General features: G+C 54.3%; 1 protein-coding gene across 3 annotated transcripts; it reads left to right on the forward strand.

Moving 5' to 3' along the window:
• Window positions 1-4: 4 nt before the first annotated feature.
• On the forward strand, window positions 5-14,423 carry HNRNPL (heterogeneous nuclear ribonucleoprotein L). 3 transcript variants are annotated; one of them, XM_041735913.1, is made up of 13 exons: window positions 2,296-2,575; window positions 4,946-5,064; window positions 5,653-5,890; window positions 6,009-6,094; window positions 6,617-6,713; window positions 6,798-6,870; window positions 10,251-10,322; window positions 10,434-10,714; window positions 11,732-11,853; window positions 12,151-12,352; window positions 13,239-13,296; window positions 13,396-13,491; window positions 14,045-14,423. In XM_041735913.1, the coding sequence occupies exons 1-13, from the start codon at window positions 2,312-2,314 to the stop codon at window positions 14,101-14,103; spliced, it is 1,767 nt and encodes a 588-aa protein (XP_041591847.1). In that variant the 5' UTR covers window positions 2,296-2,311; the 3' UTR covers window positions 14,104-14,423. The 3 variants fall into 3 exon arrangements, with proteins under 3 accessions (XP_041591857.1, XP_041591837.1, XP_041591847.1); XM_041735923.1 differs by lacking the exon at window positions 2,296-2,575 and adding an exon at window positions 5-118 and having other exon boundaries at window positions 10,251-10,714; XM_041735903.1 differs by having other exon boundaries at window positions 2,294-2,575; window positions 10,251-10,714.
• Window positions 14,424-16,296: the final 1,873 nt, after the last annotated feature.

The following is a 16,296-nucleotide window of genomic DNA, read 5'->3' on the forward strand; positions in this document are numbered from 1 at the left end:
TTTCCCCAGGCTGAAAAGAGGTCGTGGTCCCTTTAAGGCCCGCCCCTCCCTCCCCCAAAACTTCCCAGTGTCTGCTCTTTTCGATCCCGGACGGCCGGCCAGGCTCGCCGCCGAGCTGGTAGGGGCTGGGGGCGAGGGGTCGGGGCGGGGGCCGGGGGGCGGGGGGGAGGCGCCGCCCGCCGCCGGAGCGCAGGGGGTGGGGGAGGGGCGGAGGCCGGGAGCGTGGCGGTGCGGGGAACGCGACGGCCCGGCCGCCCGCCGAGGGTGTGAGCGGGCGGGCGGGCGACCCGGAACGCGCGGCGCCGAGGACGGTTCCGCCGCGTCCCGGCAGCGCGCGTCGGCGCGAGGGGCGTACGGGCCGGGCGCGGGGGCGGGGAGGGGAGGGGCCCCTCTCCCCCCTCCCCCCTCCCCCCACCGCATTCCTCTGACGTCGGGACCTCGCGACCCCGCCCTTCGGTGGGACCCGCCCCGCCTCCCTCCGTCGCCACGATCACGTGTTGGAGGCGCCGCCCCCCCCCCCCCGCCCTTTTCGGTGTTCCGCCGGCCTTTTGGGATTTTCCCTGTGTGACCGGGAACTGATTGAGATCGCCGGCAGCCCGCTCCCAACTTTCTCATCTCCCCAAATCTGCGGGCCCGTCGGTCCTGTCCCACTCTCGTAGCTCACTGACCCCATTTCAAACTTAGTTTCCACGAAGGCTCCTATTATTTTAGGAACCCCCTTTCCTTTCACCGGAGGGAAGATTCCGAAGCGTCCTTGGGAGGGCGCCCCTATTTCCCACGATTCTGTCCTCTCTGAGCTCAGGATCTCCCGTCCCACCTCCGAGAGACAGCCCCCTAACGCGGGCTCCTGGCTCGACCCCCCACCCCGCCCCTGGGTCCCGGCTCTTGGGAACGGCGTTGGACCCCGGAGCCGGAGGGAGGGGGGGATCCTCAGGGTTGCCCTACCCTGTCCCCAAGTTAGGAGGGCCCGGACACCTAGAACACCGGGACTCCCCTTTGGTGCGCCGTGCCTGGTGCTTGGTAGGGGGCCAGCGTCACTACGCTCCCTTACCCACACAGGACTTCCGCGCGGGAAAACGGACAGTCACCAGCCTGTGACGAGCCACAGAGATCAGGACCAGGGCAGTCGCGTGAAAGCCACTGGCCTGGGTGGTCAGGAGTTATCACAGGGACGAGTAGGGACAGGGACCTCTTTCAGAGTAGCGACTGCTGCACGGACAGCGCGAGAGGTTGCTCCGGCAGGAGGAGTTTGTAGCTGGAAGGGCCTACGCGGGCAAAGGTCGAAAGGGGCGTGAAGGGTCCTCCCTTTGTGCAAACTGAAAGGCGCTATTCTGGCTGAATTTAGAGGCGGAGCGGATGCGTGAGATGACGCCGGCCAACTTGACAGGGTCCGAAGACAGTCGGCAGCTGCAAATGGTTTTCTCCCGAAAGGGTTAAGTTTGGGTTATTAAAATTCCTCCGGCCCCGTGAAGGATCGAGGTGGGGAGGAAAAAGGTACAGCGGCGGGGACACTGCACTGGCAGCTGCCCCCGTCTCGGGCGGGCCCTCGGCGCCACACACAGCATGTCAATAAATACTCGGGGTACCCCAGGCCTTGGCTCGTTTATAGGGTCGCCCCGCCTCCAGAGACGCCTGGAAGCCTATGGGCGCTCGCGCCCTCGCCCCCGATCCCGTCCTAGACTGCGCCAAAGAACGCCCGTCGGCCTGGGGAGGGCTTCCCTTCTGCACCCAATCAGAGACCACCGGTGGTCGTAGCGTCCAAGCGAGGGGACCCTTCCCCCTCGTCATTGACTAATCGGGTAGAGACGCAGGAGATGGGCATCTGCAGTAACCACTGGAGAGAGGCCAGAGGGAGGGCTTTCCTTTTCTCCTTGCGGAGTGGCGCGGGAAGGGGGGAGTCGTGACTGGAACACTAAGGCTTTTCGGTTTGATGGACCCGTGAGGGAGCCAATCAAAGCGGGAAGAAGGCGGGGCTCCCCAGGCGAATGGGGAGCGTTCTTCCTATCAGGGGCTCCACGGGAGGCCTGGCCGTGCCAGAAATCCGACCTATCAAATTGGAGTTTATTTTAAGGCGGCGGGGTCGGGCGAATGACTGGCAGAAAGCACTCGCCTATAAGGAGTGTCCCAGACAAACGAGGGCGGGCCCGGCTGCAGAACGGCGTGGGCTGTACCCAATAGGCGCGCGAGGCGTGCGGAGGCTTCCCCTCCCCCCTTGGCGGGACCAGTGGCTCCCCCTATCGGGTGGGGGCGGCGGGTGACGGGCGTGTCCCTCCCCCAATGAGAGGCGGGGGGAGGCGGGTTCTGCGCCGCCATGTCGCGGAGGCTGCTGCCCCGGGCGGAGAAGCGGCGTCGGCGGCTGGAGCAGAGGCAGCAGCCGGACGAGCAGCGGAGGCGGTCGGGAGCGATGGTGAAGATGGCGGCGGCGGGCGGCGGAGGCGGCGGTGGCCGCTACTACGGCGGCGGCAGTGAGGGCGGCCGAGCCCCTAAGCGGCTCAAGACGGACAACGCTGGCGACCAGCACGGAGGCGGTGGCGGCGGCGGTGGAGGAGCCGGGGCGGCGGGCGGCGGCGGCGGGGTGAGGCCAGGGCTCTAGGCGCCGGGGACGGCCGTGAAGGGAGGGAAAAATTTCCACCTTGAGGGTATTCATTTGAGGGGGGGCGCCTCTGCGCACGCGCCCAGGCCCTCACGCCGTGACGGGGTGGGGGAGGGGCAGGCATTGGGCAAACGGCGGGGTTTGCGCGAGGACAGGCGCTTGCGCGTGCGCGCTAGTCAGAGCGGAGGGGGGGTGTGGGAGGCGGAGGAAGGAGCTCGCGCTGCGGGTGGCGCAATGCGCAGGCGCCGCGGGCTGGAGTGTGGGGGCCGGGCACGCGGCCGGGCCGTTTCTTTTCCTTTATCGTTTAATTCACTGCCCTCCTGCGCAAGCGCACTACTTGTGCTTGGGCCTCGTGGGCGGGTGGGGGGGAGCACCGCGTGAGCGGGAACGGGTGGGCGGTGGCCTTTTCCGCACTTGAGTGGGGAATTTTGCCCGATTGCTATTAAATCTTAATCGCGTCATGGTTCGTGTCGACACAGAAGTTGATCTACTTTGAGGATGTTCCCCGAGAACAGACTGTGTCCCCGTTTTTGTGGGCTGTGAAAACCAGAAGAAAGGCTTGCGAAAGGTCTTTTTAGCTGTGTGGGAATTGAACTAAGCTTTGGAACCATCACAAGTTTGCTTAAAAGTTCCGGGGCTTAAGTAGGTGCATTTGGTTTGATGAACCAGAATGTTCCATGAGGGTGGGCGTTTTGGGAGGTTTTCGACGTCTTTGACCTCCTAGTTGGGAAGGACCACCATTTGTTCCTCCTGGCTTGGAGCCCATTCCCTCCCTCCCTCCCAAGTTCACGAAGTCCTCTCCCGTTCAGCCATTTGCAGGATTTTCCAGGGTTTGGTGGTGACCTGTAGCTGTGATTTCTAGTGTTTCAATTTCTGCCAGGCCTTGTTGCACACATTTTGAAAGTACTTAAGCTAAATCTTTAACACTTCTGTGTGAGTTACACGGTGGTATTACAATTCGGGACTCCCAAGGGCTGAGGGAAGTTTGTTCAGATCATATAGCTATGGGGGCGGGGCTGGGATTAGAATTTATGGGCTATGGAACTCTAAACTGCTGAGCTGGTAACCATCAGGCGGGTGTGCCTCCTGTGGTTTGTGTGGTTCATTCCTGAAATAGAATCCAATTCTGCCCCTGTTCCATGGGCTTCTGCTTGGTGGCTCTCAGACAGGAGGTTGGGCCCAGAGCCCAGGAGACATGGAGAAAGTTACTTTCTTCCTGATTCCCAGAGGCGTCTCCCTCTGTGTGGGTGGAAAGATAGTTCTCCTTGCAAGAGAGCCGTCTTGAGTTTTAGTGGTGTGGGTTGGAGTTTCTTTTCTTTCTGAAAGATTTTTCATATCTTGTTTTTCCTTAGTCTGGCTTAGGCAGTATTTTCCAACACAGATTTGGGTGGGTGATTAAAGGCTAGAAGTGGTCGAGACTGCCCTGGCTTTCACAGCTTCTGGGGCATGGCTGTTTCACTGTGTGACTGGTCCTGGGGGTGAGTGGTAGGGAATTGTAATGCTTGACTGGGCTTGTTCCACTAGGGAAAGGTCAAAGTTACATTCCAAGAGAATGTTGTGATTCAGACTGCAGCAGAAAACTGTTTGAGTTCTTCCTGCTTAGTGCTGTGCCCTTCTTATCTCAGTTGTTTCCCTGTTTCCTTGACCAGTGGGTAGAGAAAAATTCTAGGAGGAATGTAAGATATGGGGCATGTCTTATCTTACATTTTGCCTTCCTCAGAAGTTACAGCAAGAGGGGATCCCTGGGTGGCTCAGCGGTTTAGCGCCTGCCTTCCGCCCAGGGTGTGATCCTGGAGTTCCGGGATCGAGTCCTGCGTCGGGCTCCCTGCATGGAGCATGCTTTTCCTTCTGCCTGTGTCTCTACCTCGCTCTCCCTCTCTCTGTGTATCTCATGAATGAATACATTATCTTTAAAAGAAGAAGAAGGGGATCCCTGGGTGGCGCAGCGGTTTGGCGCCTGCCTTTGGCCCAGGGCGCGATCCTGGAGACCCGAGATTGAATCCCACGTTGGGCTCCTGGTGCATGGAGCCTGCTTCTCCCTCTGCCTGTGTCTCTGCCTCTCTCTCTCTCTCTCTCTGTGTGACTATCATAAATAAATAAAAATTTAAAAAAAATAAAAGAAGCAGAAGAAGCAGCTACAGCAAGAGGCAGTGGCAAGTGGTCACGCACTCAGGCCCTGTGCTCTGCAGGTCTAAAATCCTTTTGGGGTGATTGGTTTGTATGCCATCCCTTGTTGTCCGCCCTGTTTGACATTTAAGTGTCTTATCTGATTGGGTCCCAACAACACAGAGGACAGTGGGCCTGCATCTTGTACAGCAGGAAATGAAGTTATGATTTTGCTTCCTTTCACAGGAGAACTACGATGACCCACACAAAACCCCTGCCTCCCCGGTTGTTCACATCAGGGGCTTGATTGACGGCGTGGTGGAAGCTGACCTTGTGGAGGCCTTGCAGGAATTTGGACCCATCAGGTACTCCATTCAGAGGCCACGGATTGGACATAGAAGTTGGTGTCCTTTGTGTCCTTGGGTTTTGGTTGGAAGTGACATGACCAGTTGGACCCAGGGTTCTTTGGCTAGGTCCTGGGGCTTCTCCACTCTTGGGTTTAGCCCTTACACTTTGGGTGAGGTGGCAAGTTCCATGTCTTCCCACCCTCCATTTGTAGCTTCTAGTCCACATTCTCTCACTCACGTAGCAAACGTTTTTGTCACATGTTAGGCATTGGGAATAGAGTAGCAAATGAAACTGTTTGGGGGTCCCTCCCAGATAGCTTCCCATCCAGAGTGATTAGCACTGTGATAGGAAAGCCCAGGAGCCTGCGGGAGGCATCTGATTCAGCCAGGGGAGGAGGATTCTGGAAGGCAGGCTCCCCAGAGGAGGTGATGCCTACGTCTCTTTGCATGTTGTGCCACTTAGGGTGCAGGATGTTCAGGTCAGGAAACCATGGTGGGGGTACAGAGGAGTCCAGAGAGATAAGTCTGTTCAGGGAATATCTGGAATGCCACTTTCTTGTCCATATTCTCCTGCAAGGGCTGAAATATATGTGTTCTTTCTGCCAGCTATGTGGTAGTAATGCCTAAAAAGAGACAAGCGTTGGTGGAGTTTGAAGATGTGTTGGGGGCTTGCAACGCTGTGAACTACGCAGCCGACAACCAAATCTACATTGCTGGCCACCCGGCTTTTGTCAATTACTCTACCAGCCAGAAGATCTCCCGGCCCGGGGACTCAGATGACTCCCGGAGCGTCAACAGCGTGCTTCTCTTTACCATCTTGAACCCGATCTATTCCATTACCACGGTATGTGCCAATGAGCCGCCTTTCAGAAGCTTTTGTGAGCCTCTCTTCCTCCCTTCCTCTCCCCTGAGCCAGATTGACCTGCCAGTGCCTTTTCATCTTGCTTGTATGCTTTCTACAGGATGTTCTTTACACTATCTGCAACCCTTGTGGTCCTGTCCAGAGAATTGTTATTTTCCGGAAGAATGGAGTCCAGGCCATGGTGGAATATCCTTTGATGGGAAAGGGGGTGTTCTCAGAGTTGGGGGTGCTCTCAAGGCTCGGCAGGAGTGCATCCTTTCAACCAGCATGGAGCTCCTGATGCCTGCCATGTGCCTGGTTTCTTCACAGAGCCCCTGGTCTGATGGGAGGGATCGTTAAAGAATGGGGCGTGTAGTGTGAAAGCTCAGAGTCTAGGGTGCCGTGGGGGGTGGGGGTTGTCCAGGCTTAGTCAAAGCACATGGCACAGGAGAGAGGAGTGGGCAAAGGAAAAGTGGTTTGGCCTGGGATGGTGGCAGAGGGAGGTGCTGCCACCTGTGGGTCTTGGGTTGTGAGTGTAGATGACAGGAACTCCAGACAGTGACTGCCCATCTGGGGCAGCGCTCCAGCGCGTCTCCTGCAAGCGGCTAGTGACCGGGCAGTGAGCTAAGTGCACATGCAGTATATGGTTTTTGGGGATTCCCTCGTCGTCCTCCCGTGAAGCCCTTCCCAAAGCACACCCGTCTCGGGGCTTTCCTTAACTTTACGCACATTTGACTCTGTGCAGAGTGCCCAGCGGGCCAAGGCCTCGCTCAATGGGGCTGATATTTACTCGGGTTGTTGCACTCTGAAGATTGAATATGCGAAGGTAGGTCTGGGAAGTGACTGCCCCTTGTCACCTTCCAGGTGAACTGGGGCCTGGCTAATTTCAAGCTTTGTCTTGTCCCTGCAGCCCACACGCTTGAATGTGTTCAAGAACGATCAGGATACTTGGGACTACACAAATCCCAATCTCAGTGGACAAGGTAATCCTGATGGCCACTTTGTTTTAAACACACCCGCCTTGCCTTCACTCGACTAGTGCACTCCATAGACCCGGGCTCAGGGTTATGTAATGCCATTGGGCTCCCTGTGGACATGGGAGGGCCTGGGGCGGTGGGGTGGTCAGCTCTTGGAAAAGATGCCCTAGTGGGAGAGGCTGAATGAGGGGGTCTCTAGGTTCTAGCTGCTGCTGGGGGCCCTTTGATGTGCCTGAGGGTATAGAGCCAGGGCAGAGGCTTGGACGGGGTGGGGGAGCAGGGCCTCGTTGAGCACAGGGCGAGGCAATGGCTTACATAAACCAGCAGCAGCTCCCAAATGGATTCTGCTGCTTCCCTTCTAGGAGCCTGCCTAGGGTCACTGACTCTCCATCCTCACTGGGCCAGGAATGGTTCTCTTGCTCTCCACTATCGAGAGGGTCTGCTGGGGGAAGGGCGGGGGCAGAGTGGGGAGGCGATGAGGGCTCCCGGGCCCTTGGAGGAGAGCCTTTGAGCAAGTTGACTTTGTGGAGGTGAGACACCCTGGATTGGAGCAGGGCGGACATGCCTCACCTCCCTTGTAGCGGGGACTCAACATCTCTACAGGGGGCCCAAATGGACAACCCCCTTCCTAGAATCTGTCAAGAATGGTTTGCCTTGGATAGGAGGGAGAGGTCGAGGATTGCCTTTGAAAAACAGCGGCACCCCCTCAGCAAGACCGTCCATCTCTGTCTATCTTGGTCTGATACGTCGGACTAGGCCACGGGCTGAGGGAGGAGGCCGGTTGCTGACCTCTCAACGGGCCCTGGGAGGCCAAAGGCCCCCATTCCTAGGCGGGCCTGTCTTGCTCGCCCTCACAGCTGGGAAGCAGTGGGCAGGGTGGGCTAGACTCTTCCCCAGGACCCTCACAGTGGGCACTGTGGGCCTGGCTGCCCCTCCAGAGGTCAGAGGCAAATTGGTGACCGAGTGAATGTACCAGAGCGGGCAATGGCATTACATGACTGCTAACAGAAACATGGCAACCAACCATTTCTTCTCCAAGGAACATAATAGAAGATGTGCAGACCGGCAGGGGCTAGTGGCAGGGGCTGGCTGTGCATTGGTTTTGATGCCTCTCAGCTCTGGCCGCCCCGAGGCTGGGGGGCAAAAACGAGAGCTGATGAGGTGGCCTGGAGTGAGGGCGGTGCTTCGCCACCCCTCGGGAACCATACTTCAGCGGCTCTGCCTCTGCACATTGCTCACCAACACACAGGGTAGAAACCACTAGCTCTTCCTGGAGAGAACAGAACACGCAGCCTCCACCACGTCCCCAGAAACAGCCGCAGACTTGAGCTCACTACATCAAGAACACCACACCGCGCTCCAAGGAACAGCTACAAGCACAGAGACAGAGGCAGACAGAGACAAAGAGAGAAAGAGACGCAACATGGCAGCAGACACTGCTTTTTTACTAAACATTAAAAAAAAGTCAAAATCCAAGCAAACTCGAACCCGAGAATGTACACAGAAGTAGGAAACACAGAGAACAGAGCTCTCCCAGCCAGCCAGCGGCGCTCTTTTCGGAGAACGTTTCATAGACCGAAGTAGATTCCATGGGCCTCCAAGACAATAGGATCCTCTCTCCATTCCTCGCCATATGGGTTGTTTTTTGGTTTTTGGTTTTTTTAAGTCCTTTGGTTTGGGGAGGGCCTTTTTTTTGTTATTTTCTGTTTCGATATTTTTATTTTTTCCGCAGTCATCGGCTGCCAACATAATCTGCACCAACTGGAGATCAGAAAACAAAAAAAAAAAACTTAAACCACAACAAAAAAAAATCAAAAAAACCAAACAGACCTAAAACCAGACAGCCAAACAGCTCAGAGGTACACAGTTACCTGCTGGTGGGTAACCGGGCGCGCTCCCAAGGCCAAAAGCGCGGGCATAGTGGGGCCACTGGCACACTTCATAACCAGGAGACACGCACACGGAGCGCTACACAGCCAGAAGCACCGCACCACCGCACTGCAGCACACAATGTGAGGAGCTGACAACATGGAGGGACACTACCCACTTCATACACCTTTATTTTCCACTTTCTGGTATCTTCTGAGGACAGAACATCTGTGAGCCATTTTTGATTTAATCAAAACATTGACTTTTAAAAAACAATTCTTAAAAGAAAAATTGTAGCGGATGTGTACCGTAACTTGTATTTATGACTGTAAAACCATGTGATGCAGGGTCGCAGTGTATGTTTGATGGGACGCCATCTTTCAGAACTGTGCTAACTCACTGTTGAAGCGTCCAATGGTAAGAGAAAATACAGATTTGTTTTTTGTGACAAATGGACATTGTACTCTGTACTTCTGCTGTAAGTAGCCCTTTTCCATCTTTGTAATGACTGATTGTTGAAAACAAAACCCAGGCCGGGTGGCAGGAAAGGGCAGTGGTCTCGAGCCCTGGGTTTTGGAGTCAGCCAGACCTGGGTTCAAATCCTGGCTCGGCCACTAACTTGCTTTGTAACCTTGGGCCAAAGTGTCTTTTAACTACTCAGTTAAAAGTTGAGTGCTCAGGTTCCTTATCTGTAAAATGGGGGTAAAATAGTACCTACCTCATAGGGTTGTTGTGAGGAATTTCAGAAGCGGTGATGTCTGTAAAGCGCTTAGCAACAGTGTCTGCCACTTGAGCGCTAAATTCATGTAGTGACTATGAATTGCAGCTGGGGTCTGGGGTGGATCTGCGCCATTGTCGGGGTCTGAGAATGTTGATGCCTTGTACATGACTGCTCAATTGAACTGGTTCTGTTGTTGCCCTGCTTGTCCTTTCCTACAGTCCCCCTCTCCTCGGGTTGGATGTAACATGGGGGAGGGGAGGGGATGGGGTGGGAGGGGGGATCAGGGTTGACAAAAGAAAGGCCTAGAAAGTGGGGCCTAGAGCTCCTAGAACCTTGGAACTTTGGGAGCCAGGTTATATCTTTCTGTCCTGCTTTATCTTGGTGGTTTTCTTGCTCAAGCTCCTCTCCCTTTATTGGGAGTTATTTTAGAAATCTGTTCTTGGTTCCATAATATAACAGCTTCTGTAGCATCTGCAGGTTCCCCAGAGGGCCCAAGAGCTGGCCTTCCCATTTGGGCCAGGGCAGGAGAAAGCCCAGAAGCTGGCCTCATCCTTCCCAGAGAAAGGAAATCTGCTATTTGGCATGGGCAGGGGAAGAGAAGCGGGCTCCATCCTTGAGGATGGGCTTCATGCCCACCCTGGGTCAGGCCACAGGAAGGAGGCCCCAGCAGCTCCAGTGAGGAAGGAAGGGTTTGCTTAAGGCTTGCAGGAACTGAAGGGCTTTGAGGTTAGCCTCTAGTCAGGAGGGTGACCCTCTTTGTTCCAAGTTAGCCTCTGACTGCTTTCTCTGTCCACAGGTGACCCTGGCAGCAACCCTAACAAACGCCAGAGACAGCCCCCTCTCCTGGGAGATCATCCCGCAGAATATGGTGAGGGCAGGGGGTTCCCCTCCGTGGACTCCCGTGGCTCATGTGCCCCTGCCCGCCGCCCGCCGCGCAAATTCTCACCCGTCCTCCCTCTCTTTCCTTCCCACCCCCCAGGAGGGCCCCACGGTGGGTACCACAGCCATTACCATGATGAGGGCTACGGGCCCCCCCCACCTCACTACGAAGGGAGAAGGATGGGCCCACCAGTGGGGGGTCACCGTCGGGGCCCAAGTCGCTACGGCCCCCAGTATGGGCACCCCCCACCCCCTCCCCCACCACCCGAGTATGGCCCCCACGCCGACAGCCCTGTGCTCATGGTCTATGGCTTGGATCAATCTAAGATGAACTGTGATCGGGTCTTCAATGTCTTCTGCTTGTATGGCAATGTGGAGAAGGTGAGCCTCTGTCAGGTCCGTTGCTTCCCTTACAGACCTAGCGGGCTGAACCTCAGACGTCCCGGTGGGGGAAGGAGCCTGGCTGGGAGCAGGCTGATGCAGAGAGGGTGGCTCGCTGAAGCAGGCGGCCAGCTGCAGACATTTGGTTTGTCCTCACCGTCGGCGTTGTGTTTTTTAACCGGGGGTGTTAACCAGGACTTCTTCATGTGGAAATATTAACGTTAACACGAACGTTTATGACTTACAAAACTATTGTGGCCGAAGATCATCGTGTGAGGATTTTCTTCAGAAAACTTATGATGATCTGGCAACACTGGCCTTCCTGCTGTGCCTGTAGGAAAGGTGGCTGTGCACCTCTGACCGGGTGGCTTGTCTCGAACCCAGCTGAGTCCTGAAAGCGTCTAAAGAGCTCCTGGCCCCTGGCTTAGCCTGGGGCTCACAGCAGTGACAGCTAGCACAGGTCAAACGTTCGTGGCATTGAAAGGGCTTGAAGCGTAGCAACTTGCCCGTTCCTAGAATCCTTGATGAGAAGTCAGGGCAGCGGAGGCACGGAGGGTACAATAACTTGCCCAGGTTCACAGACCTTTACGTAGAAGCTGGCTTTCAGGCTACAGAAGCTGGCTTTAGCGCCTCTGGCATGGGTTCTCGCGGTCGTCGGTACTGTCACCCACGGCGGTGTGTCCCATTGTGGCCCGCCCTCCGTAGACCGTGTGCGTCTGTGAACAGACGACAGAAATAGCTGCTCTGTTTTCTCCCTGTGCCCCCGGCTTTTGTTGGGCTCCGTTAAGCATTGCACGCATGGGTTACGTCCTGAGGTGACAACACTGCCCGTTGCGCTGAGCCCTTACTGTGGGCCAGATGCTCTTCTCTCTGCTCCGGATTCCTCTTTCACAAGTGAGGAAATGGAAGCCTCGCTCCAGAGCCAGGAGTTCCTTGTTTTTTAACTAGCTCAGACGTGGTGGGAGAAGGGTCTCTGAGAGCTGGGCAGCAGTGCTGATCACAGTTGCTCTCCTTAAGGTGAAATTCATGAAAAGCAAGCCGGGGGCCGCCATGGTGGAGATGGCTGATGGCTATGCTGTGGACCGGGCCATCACTCACCTCAACAACAACTTCATGTTCGGCCAGAAGCTGAACGTCTGGTAGGTTCTGCGTTTCCTCAGGCTTGGGAGCGTTGGAGAGGGGCCGAGGAAAGAAGGGAAGTGGAATGGGGCAGCTCTAGCAAGGGCCCGGCAGGAGCATAGCGCAACTGGGTGCTTGTTCAGGCAGGAGTTGGGTGTGGCGGGCAGGCTCCCCAGCCTTCAGCTGAAGCATGGGGAGAGAGCTGGCCTCGCCTCAGCTGTGGCGCGCAATGCCCCTGAGGCGCACAGTGTTTCAGATGGGAACGGGGCCAGCGTGGAGGGCTTGGGGTCTAACAGAGCTCCCCTCCCCTGGCACAGTGTCTCCAAGCAACCGGCTATCATGCCCGGACAGTCTTATGGGCTAGAGGACGGGTCCTGCAGTTATAAAGACTTCAGCGAATCCAGGAACAATCGGTTCTCTACTCCGGAGCAGGCAGCCAAGAATCGTATCCAGCACCCTAGCAACGTGCTACACTTCTTCAATGCACCTCTGGAGGTGACCGAGGAGAACTTCTTCGAGGTGGGTGCGGTGGAGGTGGTCCCTCACCACTGCCATTTGGGTGGGCCGTTTTTTTTTTGTTGTTTGTTTGTTTGTTTGTTTTGTCTTTCAAACAGTTCCTATTGAGCCCCGGCCCTGCCAGGCCCTGGGTTGGATCCCAGGGCTGCAGCAGGGACCAGGATGGAGTGGCTGAGAAGGGCATCAAACCTCTAGCAATGGTGAAGTTTGCTATACTGTTTTATTATTGACAAGTGAGAATGGCTGCATCTTTGCTGAAAAAGGTTTCTCCGTGTCTGGGTGATAGAGGGGTGATCAGAGTCCAGTCTCAGAGTGTCTACGTAGTCAGGCCCTCCCATGCCTAGATAACATCAGAAGGGAGGCTCTTGTTAAGGCCTCATCAGAGGAAACTGGAACACTGAGGGGGAGGTTGGCTGACTGGCAGGGTTGGACTTCAGACCTTGCTCTGGCCCGGGGTGTTGCACATGAGTTCAGCAAACACTTGCTGCCAGTACACCCAGGTGAGAATTTCAGAAAGCAGTTTCTACTGTAATGATGGTAGTTAGCAGTAGTGAGAACACGGTTAAGAGTAGTGTTTCTAAACCTTTTTTTAGTCATGGGGATACCTTAGAGTATGTTGTGTGATCAGAGCTTAAAAACTGTCCAGGAAGGGGGGGATCCCTGGTGGCTCTGTTTTGGCGCATGCCTTCAACCCAGGGCATGATCCTGGAGTCCTGGGATTGAGTCCCACGGGCTCACTGTGTGGAGCCTGCCCCCCCCCCCCATGAATAAATAAGTAAAATCTTAAAAAAAAAAAAATGTCCAGGAAAATGTAAGTACTTTGTCATGGGCTGTTTGAGTCCTGCCACGTGATGTTCCTGTTTCTGAATCCATTTTCTGTGTCTTGCAGATCTGCGATGAGCTGGGAGTGAAACGGCCATCTTCTGTGAAAGTATTCTCAGGCAAAAGTGAGTAAAGTGTCCCCACCTTTCCCTGTTCCTTGGCTGTAGGTCGGTGGCCCCCTGCTTCCTGCTCAGGTTGGCCTAAAACTTTTGCATTTTGATCAGGTGAACGCAGCTCCTCTGGGCTGCTGGAGTGGGAATCCAAGAGCGATGCCCTGGAGACTTTGGGCTTCCTGAATCATTACCAGATGAAAAACCCAAGTGAGTATCTGTGTGTCCTGTAGTCATCCCCCTCGTGGCCTAATGGTGGTCTGGCTTCAAGCCAGAGCTGTCCTCCTGCTATCAACATAGGACCCCAGAGATCTCTTCACTGTTGCTGACATGGGCAGGCGATACCTGGTCACCAGGAGATTAGCCTGATGGTCCCCATGGGAGGGAGGGCTAGCCTGGCTGCTTGCCACGACCCACTGCCAGCCTGAGGGTTACTGAGACTCCTCCTCCAGGGACTGGCATTCTGTGCGTCAGAAGCTGCCAGTAAACACTCAACACTGTCTGTCGCAGAGGCTGGCTCAGATAGTACCCAGGAAGGGGCTGTTCTGGCAGGAGGGAACACCTGCCCACTTAGGCCCTGGGCCAGCTGAGGAACTGGGAATGGGATTGTCCATGGAGTTGAAGGGGAGGGGAAGTGCCTTCACTATTGGGCTTGTTTGCGAGGTTCATGGTGGGCAGTGACCAGGGACCGGTTAGATCCCTGTGGTCAAACTGCAGAAATGGAGGGGAGCCCAGCTAAACCTCTCTTTGTTCTCCTTTGCAGATGGTCCATACCCTTACACTCTGAAGTTGTGTTTCTCCACTGCTCAGCACGCCTCCTAATAGGTGCCCAGGAAGAGTCCCATCTGAGCAGGAAAACATTTTTCCTTTATGCTGTTTGTTTTGTTTCTGGTTTTTTTTTTTTTTTTTTTTCCTTTGCAAAAGTTCCTGTATTCCTTTTTTTAAATGCTAGGTTAGTGGGCTTAACCATAACGGAAACGCTGGAAGTCTGGAGGGGGAGGGGAAGGGGACCTGATATCTCCCAAGATTAACCTTCACTTTTTAAAGAATTATTGTACATGTGATTTTTTTTTTTCCTGTTCATACGTTTGTGCTGCCCGTGTACTCTTAGCACAATTCAATAAAATTGTTTGGAAAATAAACATCGTGCTTACTGGGATCCTAGGGTGTGTCTGCTTCCCTCCCACCTGGTCTCTTGTGGAGGAGCGGGCAGGCCAGGACACAGCACAGCTGCAGGCCCTTGGGAGATACAGGCCCAGCCGGTGGGCCAGGCCGTCATCGCAGCCCTGCTGCTGGCAATTAAGCAGTCTGTTGAAAATCTTGGGAGGTCTGGTGGTGTTCATGGGCCCTGCCCAAGCAAGCTGAATCTAGTTGGAGAGTCACTTAAAAGATAAATGGTGCTGAAAATACTAAAAACTTCCAAGAGATTAAAGAAAAAAGCCTTAATCCTGTCAAGTAAATACTTTTATGAGGTTTTATTTTCCAACCTTATAATAAAAAGTGAAATTCTGCTTCCCAGCCCCTTTAACAATTTTTGGTGTGCTTCCCACCACAAAGTTTTACTTTTAACAAAACCCTTTATACTATACAGTGTTTTGTATCACATACAGAGCTTTCTCCTTATCTTTACCCCTGCAGTGTGTCGGGGATGTGTCCTAATTTCCCTGGTCCTAAAGGGAAAATCTAGTTTCTTGCTATTGTAAACCATTGCTATATGCATGCAAATACCTCAAGCCAACTTCCCCATACTCATCTGGAGGTAAGTTCCTAACACTGGAATTGCTGACGTAAAAGATACTTCCTGGGTGGCTCAGGCTCAGTCTGATGGTTGAGCATCAAACCCGATCTCAGATCTTGGTTTCAAGGGTCATGAGTTCAAGCCTGGCGTTGGGTTCCACACTGGATGCAGAGTCTACTTTAGAAAGCTAACAATTGCAATGTGACAGAACTCTTGAGATTGTGGTAAATGGGAACATGTGTATATGGTTGGAGTGGGGCGTGGGGGAGGGAGGGCTGTAGGTGGAAGGAACCTACTTTAAAGACCTTGATTCATGCTGGAAGGAAGAAAGTCTGCAGAGAACAAGTGCAAAGGTCAGTTCGTTGTGCCTTTTTGATGCATATGCACCTGGAAGCTCACTGGGGCGCCTGGTGGGCTCAGTCAGTGGAGCATGCTACTCTTGATGTCAGGCTTGTGAGTTCGATTTCTTAAAAACAATCTTAGAAAAGAAAACCCACTTTGGTAATTTGCTGTGAAGTTATTTAAACTGATTATTAACATCTGAAGTCACATGGCATTTATGGAACGAACAAACTGCTTCACCAGGGTTTCAAACAACCTTTGCAAAGGAGAAACTACAGTTGCAGCCATAAACTTCTAAGTCCTCTAGGATTTGTTTTCAAGTAAATCATGGGGGTAAGAATGTTTTCCCGTTTTGTCTCCCAGCACCCAGTCTTGTTTTGTTTTTTAAGATTTTATTTATTCAATGAGAGAGAGAGGCAGAGATACAGGCAGAGGGAGAAGCAGGCTCCATGCAGGGAGCCCGATGTGGGACTCGATCCCGGGACTCCAGGATCATGCCCTGGGCCAAAGGCAGGCGCTAAGCTGCTGAGCCACCCAGGGATCCCCCAGCACCCAGTTTTATCCCTTGTCAGTTTTGAAGATCCTCTGTGTATGTATTGTACTCCATGCACAAACAGCCATATATAACCATCTTTTTTACACCAACCAATCATGCTAATTCTATTCGGGTGCCTGGCTGGCTCAATTGGTCAAGCATAGGACTCTTGATCTCCAGGTTGTGAGTTTGAACCCCATGCTGGGTATAGAGTTTACTTTAAAACATCCTAAAGAGGGGCCACCCAGCAGGTGGCTCAGTCTGTTAAACATCTTCAGCTCAGGTCAGGATCCCGGGGCCTTGAGATCCAGCATCTGGCTCCCTGCTCAGTGGGGAGTCTGCTTCTCCCTCTCTCCTGCTTGTGCTATCACACACTTGCTCTCAAAGAAAATCTTTTTTT

This window comes from Vulpes lagopus, chromosome 2, assembly GCF_018345385.1.
Source record: "Vulpes lagopus strain Blue_001 chromosome 2, ASM1834538v1, whole genome shotgun sequence".
Lineage (NCBI taxonomy): Eukaryota > Metazoa > Chordata > Mammalia > Carnivora > Canidae > Vulpes > Vulpes lagopus.